This window comes from Vulpes lagopus, chromosome 1 (genome assembly GCF_018345385.1).
Source record: "Vulpes lagopus strain Blue_001 chromosome 1, ASM1834538v1, whole genome shotgun sequence".
In the NCBI taxonomy this organism is placed as follows: Eukaryota; Metazoa; Chordata; class Mammalia; order Carnivora; family Canidae; genus Vulpes; species Vulpes lagopus.
The window spans coordinates 78,020,355-78,039,994 of record NC_054824.1 but is presented as its reverse complement, the minus strand read 5'-3'; the positions used below and the strand labels follow the sequence as shown (position 1 = coordinate 78,039,994).

The following is a 19,640-nucleotide window of genomic DNA, read 5'->3' as shown; positions in this document are numbered from 1 at the left end:
CTGCAATGGTTTTGCTTCTTTCCTAAAAAATTTTTAAATTTTTTTTATTCTTAAATAATCTCTACACCAAACGTGGACCTCGAACTCAACCCCGAGATCAAGAGTCACACGGTCTACTGACTGAGCCAGCCGGGCGCCCCTGGTTTTGCTTCTTTCACATAGAGCCCAAGATGGGCACGACAACAGAACACCCCAACGGACTTGAGGAGACACTCATGCTGGTGCCAGGCCCTAAACCACAGACTCCTAGGGTTGAGGGTGACCTGAGCAGTCATCATGGTCAATGGTCCCCAGCCCAAGAGTTGGTCAAGATCACCAGGAGAATTATGAAAACTAGATTCAAGCTGTTTAAAACATAGGTCCATTCCTGGACCCCAACGCAGGCCTCCAAAAACAGAACCACTTCCTCAGTAACAAGCGTGGCTGAGGCCATCCAGTGTCTACTTGAAAACCTCCACTGACACATGCCTACCTAGAGGCACCTGGTTTGATGGCTGCAGCCCCAAAGGCTGGAAAGGTATCTCCTACCGGGAGCTGAGATCTGTCTACTGTTTCCACCCATTTGCCCCAACCCTGCCCTCGGGAGCAATGAAAAATAAATTTAGTCCCTCTAATTGTGTCCGACAACAAGGGTCCCAGCAATAATGTCTTGCCCAGCTGTTTTTTTTTTTTAAGATTTTATTTATTTATTCATGAGAGATACAGAGAGAGAGAGAGAGAGAGGCAGAGACCCAGGCAGAGGGAGAAGCAGGCCCCATGCAGGGAGCCCGATGTGGGACTCGATCCCGGGACCGCGGGATCACTCCCTGAGCCAAAGGCAGACGCTCAACCACTGAGCCACCCAGGTGCCCCTCGCCCAGCTGTTTTCTTACCCTGCTACAACCTGCTCTCCTCTCCGCTAAGTATCTCCCAGCCTTTCAAAGGTTCTCTCAGAAGCAAAGGTTTCTAGTCCCCTTACCAAGCTGCTCACCTTCCTCTGAGTTCCAGAATCAACCACAGTTGATTCAAAGGGGGCCTAATCTTCCCATGATTTGGATATGTCCATTAACCTGCCCCAACAGCCTGCTGGTCTTTTACTTTTTTTTTTTTTTTTTAAGATTTTATTTATTTATTCATGAGAGACACAGAGAGGCAGAGGCACAGGCAGAGGGAGAAGCAGGCTCCATGCAGGGATGTGGGACTCGATCCCAGGACTCCAGGACCATGCCCTGGGCCGAAGGCAGACGCTCAACTGCTGAGCCACCCGGCGTCCCAACCTGCTGGTCTTTTCAAACAGCCAGCCCCAAATGCAGGCTCACTTTGAGCACGCAGTCCATTAACTAGAAACCCCCAGATTTTGTTTGCGGCATTATAAAAAGAGACTTTCCCTATCCTACATCTGGGCATTGCCTTGAGAAATACTGGGGGGGGGGGGCAGGAACGGGGAGAAGTAGGGCTTTCCAATCCTCTCCATGAAGTTTTGAGTCCGGGAGAGAACATTAAGGTTGACCCTACCCTCTGGTAGCTACATACCCCTACCCGGGAAGCACGGGTCGAAGAAGGACATGCTAAAGCCTAACTTATGTAACAGCACCCAAAGGACTTAGGGGCACAGAGTTCCTGGAGCAAACTATTTCCAGTCTCAACACAGGCTGGCCTCCTGGGAAGTAAATGACCAGGAGCTGGACCCCCCACAGGATAAATGCAGTTATCTGGGTGCCCAGGAGCGGGCATCCCGGACAGGATGTCCCCATAAGGAGACTGGGACAGTCATAGGAGTCTCCCGTCTGGCCTTCTGTACCTCCATCTCTGGCTGGGGCCAAGGTGGGAGCCCCTTTCATACCTCTTAGGAGAAAAAAAAAGCCTGGCCCAGCGAGGGCCACAGCCCTGCTTCTGCTGCCAGCTACACCTTCTGACACAGTGACCTGCGGCCAGGGCCCATCTACTAGGAAAGCTTCCATCCAGGGCTTCCACGCCGATTTTTAAAACTTTTCTGTGAGGTGGGGCAGGTTCCCGCGATGGGGCTTAATACATCGTCCGTGTCTTCTTTCTAGACAAACATGAGCACGCTGTTCTGTGTTCCACAGCACACAGGCCTCACGCTCTTGCCCCAGATCAAATCCCAGACTGAATTATTAACACTGAACATCCCACCAATGTAGAAGCTGGTCATGTTGTTCCTTGGCTGGGTCTCTGCCCTGCCTGAAGTCCTCCCCACGGGCATCGAGGCCTCCCCCCTGAATCTGGAAGACAACCCCCTCCCTAGCAGCCCCGCGAGGCTTCTGCTCCCCTTTGAACACCCCTGCCCTGTTGCACAGAGAAGGAGGCAACATAATTGAAAACAATTAGCAAACAGAATTGACAAAAACAGTTAGCTTTGAGGTAAGACAAGCAGACCCTCCTCGGCTCCAAACTCAGAGCCAAGCCCCCACCCCAGACTGCTACTGCTGCTGCTGCTGCTGCTGGAGTTCACTGAAGCCAGACTTCTCCCGTCCAGGAATGCGGGTGATGGGGGAAGCAATTCGTGGCAGGCAACTCCCAGCCATTGCAGTGGAAGTGTGTCCTCCTCCACAGCACCCCAGGGAGCCAGGAGGGAGTGGCTGTCAGCAGAGCACCTGGGGCAGCCACAGTGACCCACCATGCAGGCCTCTCGGCTGCAGGGCAAGGAGGCAGCTCTTCAATGGGGCTCACTGGGCAGCTGAGTGAGTGGGCAGCAGGAGGAGCTTTAGAAAGGGAAGGCGAGGAGCCCCATATTTCAGGGGAGCTGACCAGTCAAATCTAGCCTCCAGCTACAGTGTGGAAAGTAGGGGACGTGCATCCAGGGCACCTCCCCAAGGAACCAGAGGTCAAGGTCAGAAGGGCAGTCAAGGCCCAGAATCAGAAAGGTAAAAGGCCACGGGAAGCCAGCCACCAGCCAAGAACAAACAGCACAGGGCCACACTGATCTCCTTTCAAAGTCAACACAAAGGCTTCCCCAGGCCCACCTCCACTGCCAGGGTCAGCCCACGCAACAGACACACAACACACACACGGAGACACGTGTGTGTGCACCCAGACAGACACACCGCACATACACCGCATCCCCACCCCCCATCCCTAGCCTCCTAGCTACAGACACTCACATGTGCTCGAAGTCACAGAACATCACCCACACACACAGCGCCTGTGCCTTTCTGATCTCTGCAACAACTGGTGACAGTTACGGGTTCAAACAGGCACGAAAGAAGAAATGCAGGAAATCACAGAGTTTCTCCAAAAGGGTGACAGGGAAGAGGGGAAGGAGGAGGAGATGGGCAGGGGACGAGGACGGGTCATCCCACACCATGAGGGGCAGCTCCTCACAGCTCTCCCAAGCTCACAGGGACCCACACGGGGTCAGAATATTCTCCTCCGAAACCACGTGAGGCAGGCCTAACGTGGCTGCAGAATAATAATACCCCGCATTTGAACAAGACTCTACTTTTCAAAGAGCTCTTCCATCCATTATCACCTCCTGGAGGAAGGCCGGACAGGGGAGACGCTCATCTCCTCGGGCAGATGACCACCTGCCCCCACAGGGCCCAAAGACATTCTCTCCAAAATCATCTTTAATAGCGAAGCATATGTAATGGTTGTGTGAGCGTGCTTGTTTGTGTGTGAGTGCGTGCAGAGGCTTTATGTAGCAGAGTGGGATACAATCAAACAAAAATGAGGTTGCCATGGCAACAGGCTCCGGCATCATTGCAGCCTATTAACACAAGTGAGGAATGTGTTTGGCAGATGCTCGAGTGTTATTTATGGTATGGGTGTAGCAGAGGGACTTCTAACAGGCAAAGGAGGAGGAAAAAAACAACCCTGTGACGCTCCTACTGTACCCCACAGAGGAGACAACGGTGAGAGAAGAGCACAGGACACGCTGCAAGGCTGCAAGTAGAGAGTAAGAGATGGAAAGCAGAACCCGCAGGGAGAGGAGAGGAGAGGAGAGGAGAGGAGAGGAGAGGCCAGAGCAAGTTCCAGAGGGGACTAGAAGGGGTGGGAGAAGAAAGGAAGTAAGAGAGAAAGCAGAGGGGGAGGGGGACGGAGACTGGGGGGAGAGTTAGAGCAATAGATACAGGAAGGGGAGAAACACCCCTTTTGGTCATCTCTTGAGCAAAAACCATCAGGAGGCACCAGTTCAGAAACCAAATATTTCTCCTCTTCATTGGAGCAGAGGACAGAGCCCCAGCCATAAAAGGGGACGGGAAAGAATAAAATACCCAGGTCAGATAATGATGCTGGGGACCTGGGCTGTGGGAGCAAGGGGGCCAGCCTTGCGGGAGGAGAAGTGAAGAAATGCCAACAGTTTACCCAGGGCCCATTATGTGTCCAAGGCACAGGGGACGAGGGATATTTCCAAAGCCCCGACGTTAGAAACCATGTCACCCCGTTTCCCCAAACATGTGTCTTTATCAAAGAAAAGAACAAGGCATCTAATGCAAGCCACCCTCAAACACCTGCTGCTCCGGGCTAATCGGAGGCACAGCTGCATGCTGGGCTGTCCCACTAACAGTTCCCAACCATCCATCCGGGTTTGGTCAAGAAACACACATTTTTATATCAGACACAATCAAAAAGGTGAATCAAACACAAACGCCTCAAAATACAGTCTTCTCCGAAGCCAAATAGAACGTTTGCCTTCCCTAGTCCCGGACCATTCCTAACGGGCTCTGCTGTCAACAACAGAGCAGAACATGAGAAGTTAGGTGTAAACCCACCCCAAAGCCTACGGCCAAGTCTAAAGACCACACTGGGTAAAAGCAGCGCGGGATGAGAGGTGGCGAAGGTGGGGGAGAGAAGGGAGAAAGATTTGTGGGAGACAGAAGGGGAGTCTGTGGGACAGTCACTCCGCAGCCGCCAGGGCATTTTCGTGCTAAGCTGGGGTGGGGGCACCTCAGGACCAGAACTCCTTTCTTGGGAGCTGACGCCAGTCTCTTGAAACCATACATCTGGGATGGCCCGTGGCTGGCTCAGAAAAAATACCTCTGAATGACCCTGGAAACCTCTGCTTCTCCGTGTGAATGCCATGCCCTTCCCTCTGCAGAAGGGCTACGCCCATCCAAGCAACCTGCCTCCTACCCAAGCCAGGAGCAACACCCAAAGATAGGACATCCAGGATAGCCTGGGTCCTCGGGTCACAAAGCCTTTAGGAGCACGAACAATAGCAGGTAACTTTTTCTGATACCACCACCACCACCTCTCGGTGGGTTTCTCTCTCAAGTTCAAAGCTGATCGCTCAAGATTTTTTTTTTTTTTTCCTTCTGATCCCGCATCAGAAAAACTTTAACTAAGTAAGCTTCAACAGCCCCACCTCCTCGACTCCCTGGAGCACAACCAAGTTGGCAAGCAGTTATTAAATCCCTACTAAGTACCCTAAAATGTGCTAGACAAGGGAGAGAGGGTGGAGGAGAAAAAAACACAGGAATCCTGCAAAGGAAACACGTCAGGAATCCTGCATCCAAAGAGCTGACACTGGACGGGGAGCGAAAGCAATGGGCCCTGGAAGATAAGTCAGTGCTCTGCTCTGTGGCTCTGACTCTACTGTTAACCCCGCAGAAGAGGGAGAGGCCAGCGGGGCTGGAATGGAAGGAAGGAGGGGCTCCTGGTGGGGGTGAGGCTTGGCAGAGGTTGGGACTGGAAGGGGCGCACGCAATTCTCTCGGCCTCCAGAAAAGAACCCCGGGGGCCCAGAGAGGCTGCAGATCCTCTTCGTCCCAGTCACAGGGCACTTGGAGGTGCAGCTTAGAGCCCAGCTCCCCAGGGACCAAACTAGTGCTATTCCCTGTGGGGTGACGGGTCCCACACCCAGGAAGCTGCAGTGTGGCACAGGAAAACCCCTCAAGAGAGGGGCAGCACTCAACGGGATCAGAGTCTGAGACACGGCCCTGGAAGCAGGGAGAAGGAGGAAGGCAATGCCAATGGAATGGGGTCACGGGTTCTATCAGAGGACGCAGGCACCCGGAAGAGGTGTGGGGCGCAACATGGTCCCCGCTTGAGAGACGAGCCCCCCTCGAGGGCTCGCTTGATGACTCTCGCGGCTGCGCTGCGTGAAAACAGGCGGGCTTAGCGGGGGTCAATGGGTGAAGCCCACGGAGCTCCAGACCAGGCCCCTGTGCGTGTCTCAGAGGGGCGGGTCTCAGCGGAGGTCAGGAGAGCAAGCACAGCCCTCGCCCTCTAGAAGCCTCCAGTGGAGCTGCCGGTTAGCCAGGCAGAGGTTTGATTTCCTCCAGAGCCCACCCATCCGAGCTCAGGACACGGGTCTCCGCAGGAACAAACAGCCCCCACCACGAGCAACTGGCCGGGAGCACCCCAGGGGAGGGGTCACGCCGCCCGCACCACGCGACCCCAGCTTTCTGCCCAGGCCAGGGGGGGGGGGGACGCACTGCCACCTCTCGCTCGCATCTCAGAGGCTCCTCCTCGCCTTTACTAGGAGGGCCGCTCTCCGGCTTAGGGCACTTTTGTAAACAAAACAAACTTGTCTGCCCTCCCTCAAGTTCAGGGGCGTCTCGAGCTCCCAAGTCCCCACGTCAGGACAACTGGCAGGGTTTATCACTTCTCCTCCTCCAGACTGGGCAAGGGAGTCTGGGCCCCAAGCTTCTATGCAAGAATCCCTGACGACAGGGGGGAGAGGCTACAGCAGGGTCCTGCCACTCTTGTGAGGCGCCTTCTAGAGACGGGCAGGGAGGGAAGGGAGACCCTCTGGGGGATTTTCTCCTCCAGCTCTTGTTCCTCACTCACCTCCAGGCAACAGCGCTGTGTGTATGTGTGTGCGCGTGTGTCCCACCCTGCACCCCCAGCCAAGCCAAAGCATCTTTTTGTAAATGAACACGCAGGGGGGCTGAGAAGCTCTTCAGGCACCACACACCGGCGCAGCCACGTCTCTCGGGCCCTTGGCCCCCACTTTAGGGGGCGATGCAGCTGCTTGTCTTTGGGGCCTGCCCCAGGCCCGCCCCGCAACGCACAGTCCCCGCGGCCGCGTGGGCTCCTACCTGCTTGAGCAGGAACCGGTCCTGGGCGTTGGCGCGCAGGGCGATGGCCAGGTGCAGGGCCGACAGGAGCACCCCGCTGAGGACGGCCGCCCGCATGCGCACGGGCAGCAGCGTGTAGATGGTGTAGATGAAGAACACGGTCCACCAGATGCCCTCGGAGGCGCTGCGCGGCTGGGGCAGCAGCAGGCCCACCACCTGCACCGCCAGCACCACGGCGATGAGCGCGTAGCAGGCCAGGCCCATGTGGTCCTGGTGGAAGGCGGCGCGGTTGCAGAGCACGGCCATGACCAGGATGACCCCGACCGCGGCCGCCAGCACGGCCAGGTGGGGCAGCCGCAGCGGGGGCCGCGCGGCGTGGAAGGCGAGCATCACCAGGCACACGAGCACCAGCACGGCCATGAGCATGGTGAGGCTGCTCTGGTTCAGGCGGAAGAAGTAGCGCTGGTACAGCCGCTCCAGCTTGTCCGACGGGAACTTCTTGGAGCGGAAGATCTGCAGCAGCGCGCGGCAGCAGGCGCCCGGGCCCGCGGGGCCGTCGCCGTCGCCGTCGCCGTCGCCGTCGCCGTCCCCGTCCCGGGCCCCGCGGTCGCCCCCGGGGGCGCCGGCCTCGGGCTGGGGCTCGGGCTCGGGCTCCGCGCGGCCCCGGCCCCGCCGCTCGTCCAGGCCCAGCTCCACCGAGCGGGGGCGCACCTCCGCCCCGCCCGCCGCCGCCGGGCCGCCGCCGCCGCCGGCAGGGGGCGCCCGGGAGCTGCCCCCGCCCGCCGCGCCCCGCCGCCGCCGCCGGCTGCCGCGCCCGCAGTCGTCGCCGCCGCGCTCCTGCCAGGCCGACCTGGAGCGGAAGCTGAAGCCGAAGCCCCCGGCCAGGGGGTCGTCGCCGCCCAGCGGGGGGTCGTCGCCGCCGCGCCAGCGCTGCGCCAGGCGCTGCTGCTGCTGCTGCTGCTGCTGCACATGCTGCTGCACATGCTGCTGCGGCTCGTGCTGCTCGCGCTGCTCGCGCTGCTGCTGCAGCTGCGGGGTCACCGCCCCCCCGGGCTTCTTGCTGCAGCCGCGGGTCGCGCCCCCGGCGGCGTGCGGGTGGCCGTTGGCGCGGGCCTCCGCCTCCCCCCACGCCGCGCGGTGCTCCGGGCCCCCCCGGGTCGCCGCGCAGCCCGGGGGGCTCGCGCCCCGCGGCCCGGACATGCCCCCCGCGACCTGGTCGTCGTCGTCTTCGTCCGCCCCCGCGGGCCGCGCCGGGGGCCTCCCGGGGGGCGGCGGGCGGCCGAGCAGGGGCACCAGGCTGGGGTCACACGCCGGGGGCGGCCCGGGGCCCTGCGCAGCGGCGGGGCATCTCGGCAGCCCCGTCCTGAGCGGCGCGGCCGAGGGCAGCGGCGGGCGGGCCGGCGCGGGCGGGCACAGCCCCGCGGAGGGGAGCGGCGGCCGCGCGGAGCCCCGGGAGGTGGAGTCGGCCCCGGGCTGGGGCGGCGGCGGCGGCGGCGGCGGCGGCGGCGGCGCGCAGGGGGCGCCCGGACTCGCGGCTCGCGCGGAGCTGGGCAGCCCCGGAGTTGCGGGCGAGGCGGGACGGGGCCGCGTCCTTGCGGCCGGGGCGCGGAGGCCGCCTAAGCGGGGCCCGGCGAGGCGGCGGCGGCGGCGGCGAGGGCGCGGGCGCGGGGGTCCCGGCGCGCAGACCCGGCGGGCGCCCCTGGCTCGCGGCGGACCCGGAGCGACTGGGAGGCGCGGGCGCCAGGCAGCATTATGTCCTTACGAGGGGTGGGGGGCGGGGGGGCCGGGGGGCGGCGGGCGGAGCGACGCTCGGGGCCCCGGGGGGTGGGTCCTGCAGCCCGGGGCGCCGCCGCCCGCACCCCACGCCCGCGGCGGGACTGCGCGCCGGGCCCCGCGCCGAGCCCAGCCGAGCTCCCGGCGTCCGCGCGGGGCGGGGGCGGGGCGGGGCGGGGCGGGGCGGGGCGGGGGCGAGGCGGGCTCCCGCGGCGCGGCCCTTCCCCTCGCGCCCCCTCCCCTGCCCGCCCCGCCCCGCCCCGCCCCTCCCCCGCCGCGCGGAGCCCAGCCGAGCGCGCCGAGCGGGACCCGCAGCCCCCGCCCCGCCGCCGGGCGCAGGGGCCTGGGCGGAGAGCGGGCCGCGGGGCCTCCGCAGGCGGGCGCCTCCCGGGGAGCGCGGCATCCGGAGGGCGAGGCCCAGCGCTCAGCGCCGCCGCGGCCGGGGCGCTCCGGGGAGGCCCGCGGGAGCCCGGCTCGGGGCGCGCCGGGCACGCTCCGCCCCCCGCCCCGCGCCCCGCGCCCCTGCGCCCCTGCGCCCCTGCGCCCCTGCGCCCCGCCGGCACCCCCAGGCCGCGCCCCTTCCTCACCTGCAGGGCTCGCCGCGCCCCTCCCTCCCGGCCGCCTGCAGCCTCGTCCTGGGCCCCGACCCGCGGCGGGGGGCGGGGGGCGGGGGGCGGGGAGGGGAGCGGGGGAGGGGGGGAGGGCGCGCCCGCCCCCGGCCCTCCCCCGCCCCCTGCTTGGGTCCCGGCGCCCCCAGGCCGAGCTCCCCTCTTTTGCGTCCCCCTTGCCTCCCCCTCCCCCTTCAGCCCAACTTCAGCCCCCGCGCCGCGCCCCCCCTTCCTGGCCCGGCTCGATTGGCCGCTTCCCGAGCTGTCAGACCGGAGCCCCGCGCTCTCATTGGGCGAGCCTCGGGCCGGGCGGCCGCGACCCAGGAGGGCGCAGCGGGACCCCCGCGGCCCCCGAGGCCCGCAGACGGACGGGCGCCCGAGACACGGAGGACCTCGGACCCGGGGACGCCGGGGACGGAGAGGATGGAGATGCAGGGGGTGAGGCCGAGGCCGGCGCGGGGCGGGGGGCACGCGGGGGAGCCGGGAGCACCGCGCCGCCCAAGAGCTTTTGGGACGCTCACACTCTTTCTTTCTGGTCCCCTTCCTTCCTTCCTTCCTTCCTTCCTTCCTTCCTTCCTTCCTTCCTTCCTTCCCTCTCTCCTTCCTTCCCTCCTTCCCTCCCTCTCTCCTTCCTTCCTTCCTTCCTTCCCTCCCTCTGTCCTTCCTTCCTTCCTTCCTTCCTTCCCGCCCTCTCTCCTTCCTTCCTTCCCTCCTTCCCTCTCTCCTTCCCTCCTTCCCTTTCCTTCCCTCTCTCCTTCCTTCTTTCCTTCCCTCCTTCCCTTTCCTTCCCTCTCTCCTTCCTTCCTTCCTTCCTTCCTTCCTTCCTTCCTTCCTTCCTTCCCTCCTTCCCTTTCCTTCCCTCTCTCCTTCCTTCCTTCCTTCCTTCCTTCCTTCCTTCCTTCCTTCCCTTCTTCCCTTTCCTTCCTTCCCTCCTTCCCTCTCTCCTTCCTTCCTTCCTTTCTTCCTTCCTTTCTTCCTTCCTTCCTTCCTTCCTTCCTTCCTTCCTTCCTTCCTCCTTTTCTTTCCCTTTCTTTCCTTTCCTTTCTTTTTCTTTCTCTCTCTTTAAAAATGTCATTTGGCCTCCTTCAAGAGCCCTGGGATATGACAGAGAGCAAACAGGGCACATGGGACTATTCCCAACTTAGAGATCCAAAGCTGAGACTCGGAGAGCATGATGGGCTTGCCATACTGACACGAGTTCCGTAACTTGCAACCCTTAGATCTTTCATCAGCACCAAACTGCCTCCCGTGGACCTAGCAAGCCGTCAGCCCAGAGCAAAGTGGGGTCCCCGCTGGACAGGGAATGAATAGCTATTCCTGCACAGCACCAGCCCCAGAGAGGCAGGAGTGGAGAAAAGGACTTGACTGCAGGGCGGTGAGGACCTTGATCTGTGGACCCATGTACCCACCCAATTCTCCTGGCCCCTGAGCTGTCCTACTGCAAGTTCTGGCAGTGTAACCAGTGGGAGGGGTAGGGGACCCCATCTCTACCAGAGAGAAACAACCTTCCCTTTACTCTTCTTCCATTCAGCTCTCTCTGCAGAGTTTCTGACAAGGAGCCTGGAGTGTGAGTCAGCTTCCCTTTCTCTCTGCTGGTCATCTCCTTGCAGATTGCAAGATAAGCCTCGCCAGAGTTACAAATTGGGAGGAAAAACCCAAGAGATAGGAATAAGATAACCCTGGAGTGATTCAGCCTTTGAATAATCAATCCATGATTAGCTAAGTCATAAAAAGCACCAAGAACTTAGTTAACAACCTTCAAAGAACACCTGTTAGGTGCAAAGCACTGGGCTGGGTGCTGCAGGGATATGAGATGAGCCCACCTTGGTTACCATCACCGAGGGGGAGGAGAGCCACGATTCGGTCATTTTGGGGGAGTTCAGAGAGAAGCCATTACTTCCCATGGTGAAGGGGCAAAAAAGAAAGAAAGAAAAACAAAACTCTGGAGGTCGAATGTGGGACTAGCAGAGAAGGATGAATAAGAAGAAAGGAGGAAAGGACTGATATGTAGTCTTTAGTAAGCAACCACTGTGTATCCGTAGACGTTCTATTGTCATATAAACATTTTGAGGAAGAGGTTATTCTCCCCACTACAAAGATGAAAAAGTGAGACTTCGAGAATCAAGGCCCATAGTCTGTAGCAGGATGGAACCTAAGTTCAGCCTGCTTCTTGTACCTACCACACGGCCTGCAGCATACATGGTCCGAGAGGGACACCCCAATAGGCAAGTGCATGGACAGGCCCAGATGGCCAGCGGTGTCGGGGTGATTGGGTTCCATCCTTGATCCTCTTATTCCCTGAAGCCTTCCCTAGTTCATTCCTTTTCATTTTATTTGAATGTTTAAAATAACCATCATCTTACCAAAAGTATTCCCTTTTTAAAGATTTTATTTATTTGAAAGAGACGGAGAGCGAGCACGAGCAGTGGGAAGGGGCTGAGGGAGAAGCAGACTCCCCACTGAGCAGGGGATCTCAGGGTCCTGGGATGTGGGGCTCCATCCCAGGACCCTGAGATCATCCTGAGCCAAAGGCGGATGCTTAGCTGACTGACTGAACCACCCAGGTGCCCCCCAAAAAAGCTATTTATGGTTAAATGTAGAAAAACTAACCAAAAAAAGAAGAAGACAAAAGCAAACACAGTCATAATCATACCACCTAGAAAGAACCATTAACATCTTACTTTCTTTTAACAAAAAAATAGAGATTTTACTGTACAAATAGTTTTAGAATCTGCATTCTTCTACTTAGCTAAGTATTGTGTTTTTTCATATCGTAAGCATCCACCTGCAATATTCATTTTATTGTCTAAACAGAATTCCATTGCGTGAATATGGCATAATTTATTTAACCAATCCCCTACTGCTGGACATCTTTCATTGTCATAGCAGTTTATAAAAAGTTTCCACTCTTTTACTGTTATAAACAATGAGCATTTTTGCAGATAAATCTTCACACACATCTTTATATCCTTAGGAGAAAGTCCTACAAGGAGAATTGCTGGGTCAAACGAGAAACATTTTTTTTCCCTTAAAGTATTTCTTAAATTTCCTATCTTCGACCCCTGCCTCAGAGTCCTGCTGCCACACCTTCCGCTTTTCACATCTGTCTTCTTCCACATTCTCATCCTCCCTGCTCCTTGCCTGGACCATCTCCAGCTCTCTCCTCCCTCCATCCTCCTTGCTTTCAGTGCGGCTTCCCCTTTGTCCCCCGCTTTGATCACGAAGGTCACACCCCAGAACTGAAAAGTGTCCACAACATAGTCCCTTCCTGCCTGCCTGCTTTCACTGCCTACCACGTCCCCTTGTCATCCAGCCACCCTGAGGTGCCCCTTAAGCCTCTGTAGAGATCACCTTTCCTCCTCTGCACAAATCACCTTGGTGGCACCTCTGTGAAACCCTCTCTCCTCCTCACCCAGGCTGTGAGCCATTCCCTCCTCCTCAGCTCCCAGCACACCTTGCTTTTATCTCTATTATAGCACTTGTCACATTGTATTATCTTCACTGATTGTCAGAACTCTCTCCTGTCAGCTGAACTCCTTGTGGGCAGAGTTGGTGTCTTACTCATGCCTGTGCCCTCTGCTTACCCCGGTGTCTGGCACATAGGAGGTGCCCCATAACTGTTTGGTGATAAGCAAATGGTACGTCGGAGGAATAGTGAGCAGAATGGAGTCTGCTGCTGGGGGCGGGGGTGCCTATTGCAACTGGCAGCAGTAGATGAAGATGGAGAGGTGGACTGGACTCTGGAACACCAGAGGGAGGGTGGGCTTCAGTTTTAAAAGCTCCTGAATTTGGGGACAGGAGTGTTCTGGTCCCTTATGTTTTGGGAGGCAAACTCTGGCAGTGATGTAGCTCGACTGAGAAAACAAGATCCAAGAGCTCAGGGGACCAGTAAGGCAGCTACTGCAGAGCGCATGGACACTGAGCCCGAAAAGTGGTGCAGTGAGAATGATGCCATTGGTTGGCAGACACCCGTGGAAGGCTGAACCCAGGGGTCAACCCCTGCGAAGAGGAGGAGTCCTCAAGATCAGAAGAAAACTAGGAAAGGAACGAAAGGCAGAGGTTTTGAAGACCAAGTCCAGGATGTGCACCTGGCTGTTGTCATCGGCGAGGGGCTGCCCCAACGCCAGGTCAGGCCTCTTTCTGAAATGAGTGCTTGGTTTGCAGACGTTGAGGTGACGACACACCCCAGGGCCCTGTGGGTCCTTTGGGAGATCTGCAGACACGCCCTCCTCCCTCCAGTCATTTTCCCCCTTGTGCCTCAGTCATGCTTTAGGATTTTATTCTTCCCTCTTTTTGGAAGATTATCTCTATTTTGGAAATCAGAATATTAATATTTTAGAATATTTAGAAAAATTGGTAGAAGTGGGCATCAGTACTAGTCCCCTACCTAAAAATACCTTCCCTCACACTGCTTAAAATTCCACCATTAGATAGTCATGCTTTGGGATGACAGTCATTCCCTAAAAATGAATGCAACAAATGTAGAGACAGAAAGTAGATTATTGGTTACCTGGGGATGGGGATGGGGAGTGATGACTAATGGGCCCAGGATTTCTTTAGGGAGGTTAGGAAGATGTTCTAAAGTCAGATTATGGTAATGATTGCACAACTCAAGAAATATATTAAAAACCATTGAATTGTACAGTTTAACTCACCAGGTGAGCCTTATGGTATGTAAATTATATCTCAATAATCGGGTTGAAAAAATGAATGCAGATGCCCCTTGGAGATTGAAGGATTCATGCCAGGGCTGTGAGATGTCATCAAGTCAGTGTGAATGAGTTTCATCAGCGGGCTTCCCCCACTAACATCCACCCAAGGCTGGGGCACTAAGAGAATGGATGCTTGCTGTTGAGGATGGAGATAGGTGAGGGAGAGGAAGGAGAGAATGCCTAGGACCACTGAGCATTTCCCAAGGCAAGTGGAACCAGAAAAGGGCATGGGTTCCTGGGATCGGGAAGGAAGGGGGCGGAAATAAAAGCCAGTTAGGATTTGAGGGTCAAAAATGAAACTTTGCCCGGCCCTGTAATGAGGTCTTCACAAGGAATCAAGGAACTCTAAAACCCGTCGGGACGTCTCTTGGGTGAAAGATTCTTCAAGATCACCCCATTCCCAAAAGTGTGTCACTCTCCCCTGGATATTTGCATTTTGTGAGGAAGCCCCACCCTTCAAACTAGATGATTTACCTTTCCCCATAAAGAGTGACCTCATTGTTATCCCCAAATCCGAGAGTCGCTAACAGGAGGGACAACTGAGTGTCATGAGGGTAGGTTAGCCTCGGAGGCTTGGCGCGCAGTGTCTTAGCCACTGGGCATGGGTGGCTGAGGCCCCGGTGGTCCCTGGGAGCCAATTCTCCACGTTAGCCCAACCCCCACCAGGAGTTCGGAAGAACCAAGGCTCTCCGCCCCTCTCACTCTTGACCTCTGGCTTCCTTGGCTTGGAGATCACAGGTAGTAAGAAGCTTGCCATTGGCCATAGGGAACCAGGCCCTAGATTTTTCCAGACCTACACTCTTCCAAACCTCTGGGCCTCAGGGAACAGGAAATATTCAAAGAGCTCAGATTGTAGCTGAGGTGGAAATGGCTGATAATAGCTCGATCTGCCACTCTCCCAGGTGTTGACATTTGCATTTTAATGGAGGCGGTTAATGCCTTCAGCTGAAGGAGTGACTAATCTGTTCTTTCAGTTGCTGCTGGAGGTGAGGGAGAGACCCTTTGCTGCCCGGGGCGCTTAATGCTTCCAGTCCCGGCAAGATCACACCTGCTCTGCGCTGCCGACCCCTCGGACTCCAGTGCCCACAGTCCATGCTTTCTCTCGGTTCCTGTTCTTGCTTTGCTTGCTTTCTTGAGCTTTATCCTATAAGTCGGGAAACATCCCCATGAGTCACTTATTCTTTCAATACACATAAACTGATTATCCATTTCAAGCAGAAAACTGTGCTGGGCACAGTGGAGTGGGGACAGCTCAAGAAGTGTGCCAGCCGGGTGGCACCCTCGAGAAGTCCGAGGTGAGGGAATCACAGAAAATGCAGCACAGCGGTGCCACGTCAGCAGAGAGCATGTCGCGCGCGGCTTATGCCGGGTGCTTCTTGAACACTCCAAGCAAGAGGCTGTGACCTAATAGGAGAAAAACATTCCTAGAGGTTGGGGGAGCAAGAAGGCTTTTGGGAAAGATGAGAAGGGCCTTAGATATGCATAGAAATTGGGTATTCAAAGACAGGATAGAGTTCCAGGATTTAAAACATTCCTCTGGGGTGCCTGGTGGCTCAGTGGGTTAAGCGTCTGGCTTAGGCTCTGGTCAGGATCCCAGGGTCCTGGGATTGAGCCCTACATCCAACCCTACATCCAGCCCTACATTCAACCCTACATCCAGCCTTACATCCGGCTCCCTGCTTGGTGGTGGGGAGCCTGCTTCTCCCTCTCTCTCCGCTATGCCCCTTGCTTGTGCTCTCTGGCTCTCTCTCTGTGTCAAGTAAATAAATAAAATCTTTTAAAAATATATAAATAAATAAAACATTCCTCTAGTCACAAAAGGCCACCCATTCTATGATCCTATTTATAGGAAATGTCCCAAAGAAGCAGATCTACAGAGATGGGAAAAAGGATCAGTGATCACCTGGAGCTGGGGGGTCGAGGGAGAGGCGGAGACTGGAGACTACGGCTAATGTGTACAACGGGGTGGGGAAAGCGGTCCTAACGTTCTGGCTTTGGTTCCACAACTCTGCAAAGACACGAAAAATCATTGAATTACACACTCTCAACGGATGAACTTCATGGAATGCAAATTATATTGCAATAAAGCAGTTTAAAAATGAGGGAAAAGATGAGGCCCAGAAAGACCATGGCTTCGGTATCCCTGCTTCACAGTTATAGAAAGAATATCCAAAAAGAAAAAAGAAAAAAGAATATCCTAGTGTTAAGCTCCTAGTTTTTTTCCTGTAGGAAGGTCCCTTTTCCTCTTGTGAAAGGCTACTTAAAATTTCAAGGACCCCGATTTTAGTTAAGAAAATACATTATGGTAAAAGGCTATTTAGGTTTAGCGATTGATTTAAACAAATTCATACTTTATTAATCCCAATAGCATCTACCCGGTAGGACAGTGGTTCTGTATCTGTAGGGGGAGCATGTTTATTATGCCTACAGACAGGGCTTAGTGGCCTCTCTTTCAGGATTTCCTCAGGTCCTTCGAGGTCCTCAGGCCGCAGGTTTAGAATTCTGGTCCATGCTCTACCAAGGTGTTTTTGGCTCAATTTCTCTGACAGGTGAATGCTAATGGATGGAAACCCACTAGCAAAAAAAAAAAAAAAAAAAGTGATATACTCTTCACCCATTTGATGTTTCAGCCTTTTCAAGTGCTCAGCCAAAATGGCACCCTTTCTTCTCCTAAACCAATGGGTTTGGCTGAGAGTAGATCCAGCAAAGAAGACGGCCAGAGCCATGCCAGTTGGCAGACACTTGTCTCTAGCAAATGTAATTAAAGGCAGCAGCAAGTAAGTGCCTATTAATTTTTCATTAGAAAAGTCAAAGGCTACCTTGTTTGAAGGCAGCATCACCGAACTTCAGCCTTGGTAGTTAAAGCCAGGCTTTTCCCCACTGTATACGCCCCACTCTATGAGCACACACACATGCACACACACACAGACACACACACACACACCCTTTATTGAGTATAAGAGAGAAAGCATCAGAGACAAGCACTCCCATACTCTTCAGAGTCCCATTTCGACTTAAATTACCCCATGGCTATCGGTACATGTAACTGACTATGTATCTGAACCTTATATGACATAATGATATCTCTCCAAACTGTGTTTACGAACCACTTTTGTAATTTGAACCTTTTTTTAGATACCCTCCGGGAGAGTACTATTCAAAGCTCTCTATGGCAAATCCTTTTATAAAGAAAGTATGCTGCTTCCTCCCTAATGTGTTTGTTTTGTAAGCCAGGGGCAATGTTGCAAGGTAAGAAGAGGAGAGCTAGGGGTTGGGAGGGAACCCCCTCACCACCACCCCAATCTGGCCCTAACAGCTGTCTCCCTATTGTTAGGCTGAGCCAGTTCAACTAGGGAAGAGCTCTAGGCTTGGAGTCAGAAGATCTGGAGATCCTACACCAGCTTGACTAATTCCTCGCTGTGTTACCTCTCAAGAGTCACTTCACCTCTCTGAACTGCAGTCCCCAGCTAGCAAGAATAGCAAATGCCCCCTTACCCCTCCTTGATGACTTGTTATGAGGATCAGGACAATGATGAGAAATTCCTTCTCAAATTATTCACCCTTCTGTGAAATCGGAATCATTCTTAATTATAGCCACTTGATAAATTGATTCTTAACATCTAAATCCAGATGTTCATTTAAGAGGTAAGCACGGAATGAGACGTATCTGTGGGTCTCAGGCTCTTGCATACATTTATGGATGACGGTGATAAATATTTTTATGTCTGTGCTGTGTGTGTACCAGCTCCCCTAGTAGTCGGGGAGATCTGCTCTTTCATCGCTGCTGTGTTCAAAGCAGAGCCCCCAGGGCCATGCAGATGAGGTCTCTGTTCTCAAAGATGGTCCCTCTTTTTTTTTTTTTTGTAAAGACGGTCCCTCTTTGGGGATTCTGATGGACTGCCGCCTGTCTGCCGGGCCGGGCCCACTGGAGAGCTGAGTCCTGAGTCGTCCTGCAGGCGTGGGTGGTGATCACAGCGGCCTGTGAGGAGCTGGAGTGGTGCTGAGCGCTTTTGCTCCTCTCCATGGCTACTACTCGGCTTGGCCTTGGAGTGGTCTTGTCCAGTCTCTGTGTCGCTGACTTTGGATCTGCGATTGGGGATGGCACGGCAAGCCAAGCTGTGTTAGAAATCTTGCTGGGGCTGGCTGACCTTCCCCAAGCTGGGATAATCTCTCTCCCTGGCAACAGGCAGAGGCACCAAGGGACAGTGACAGATTGTGAAATCCTGGGGTTGGGCTTTCTAGAATTACTTAAAGAGAGAAAATAGTAACAATACCTTGCATTTGTATAGTGCTTTAAAAAAAAACTGAAAGCAGTCTTCAGAAACTATTCAAGGAAAAGGCAGCTTTGGAATTGTCTGGTAAAGAATGAACCAGGTGGGTAAGAGATGTATTGTCTTATTCTCATCTACTCAATAACATTGGAAGTATTAGAAGAAATCTCCCCCACCCCAACACAACACAGATGGGGGTGCAGAGAAGGACAAGTGGGCTGACTTGGCCAATATGACACAGCATTGGGGGCAGAATTTGACTTAGCCTGCTTAACGTTTTTTGTTAACCCAAAGCAGGCAGAGAGGATGAAGTTGAATGACCTAACAATTTGGTTTATTTGGCATGTGGACAGCTCTTCCTGAGTCAGATTTTTGACTTGGTCCTCTGGGCACATACAGGAATATGCTCCTAGTTATCGATCAGAAAGCAATGAAGAAGTGTAGAGGTGGGGCATGAGAAGAATTGTCCTTTTCTAGAGAGATACCTACCTGTGGTGAGGTCACTAAGGATCTTTAACCAAGGCAGGACCAGACCCAACAGATAGGGATGGATGGAGCTGCCTCTGTTGCCTGGGAGTCTCAGTGATGTTGGAAGAAGGGGTCACCAAACTCCGACCAGTGGGCCGTATGTGGCCATTACTTGTTTTTACAAATAAAGTTTTAGGGCCCCTGGCTGGCTCAGTCGGTGGAGACTGTGACTCTTGATCTCAAGGTTGTAAATTCAAGTCCCACTTTGGATGTAGAGATTACTTAAAAAAATAAAATCTAGAAGAAAGAAAGAAAGAAAGAGAATTTATTGAAACATAGCCATACTCATTTCTTTACTGTCTCAGTCTGCTTTTACACTAGATGACAGAATTGAGTAGTTATGACAGAGATCAGATGAACTACAAAGTCTAAAATCTTCATTATTTGATCCTTTCACAAAAAGTTTGCCAACCAGGACACCTGGGTGACTCTGTGGTTGAGCGCCTTCCTTCAGCTCAGGCCGTGATCCTGGAGTCTGGGGATCCAGTCCCTCATCAGGCTCCCTGCATGGAGCCTGCTTCTCCCTCTGCCTGTGTCTCTGCCTCTCTGTGTCTCTCATGAATAAATAAAATCTTTAAAAAAAAAAAAAGTTTGCCAACCTTTATTTTATGCCAAACACACAGAAAATGTGAAATTTATCACAGACCTAAATGTAAAACCTAAAACTATAAAAAGTACACAGGAAAAAAGAATATTTGTGATTTCGGGTTACAAAGATTTCTTTGATATAATGCCAAAAGTAAAAAATGATTATTTTTCAGATTATTTAAAAAGTTATTGATAAATT

At 54.7% G+C, this 19,640-nt stretch overlaps 2 protein-coding genes across 3 annotated transcripts in view; one reads left to right on the top strand and one right to left on the bottom strand.

Annotated features, from left to right (window-relative positions):
- The window catches only part of ADCY5 (adenylate cyclase 5), a 145,168-nt gene extending 136,858 nt beyond the window's left edge, over nt 1–8,310 (bottom strand). The window contains exon 1 of one of the 2 annotated variants that reach the window (XM_041773154.1): nt 6,983–8,310. In XM_041773154.1, coding sequence (XP_041629088.1) covers nt 6,983–8,161 — 1,179 coding nt within the window. In that variant the 5' untranslated portion in view covers nt 8,162–8,310. The remainder of the gene's footprint in view (nt 1–6,982) is intronic. The other variant, XM_041773152.1, reaches the window with a different exon arrangement.
- LOC121487011 (collagen alpha-1(III) chain-like) lies at nt 8,160–19,386 on the top strand. Its single transcript, XM_041748491.1, has 2 exons — nt 8,160–9,780; nt 17,924–19,386. The coding sequence occupies exons 1-2, from the start codon at nt 8,160–8,162 to the stop codon at nt 17,989–17,991; spliced, it is 1,689 nt and encodes a 562-aa protein (XP_041604425.1). The 3' UTR covers nt 17,992–19,386.
- Nucleotides 19,387–19,640: the final 254 nt, after the last annotated feature.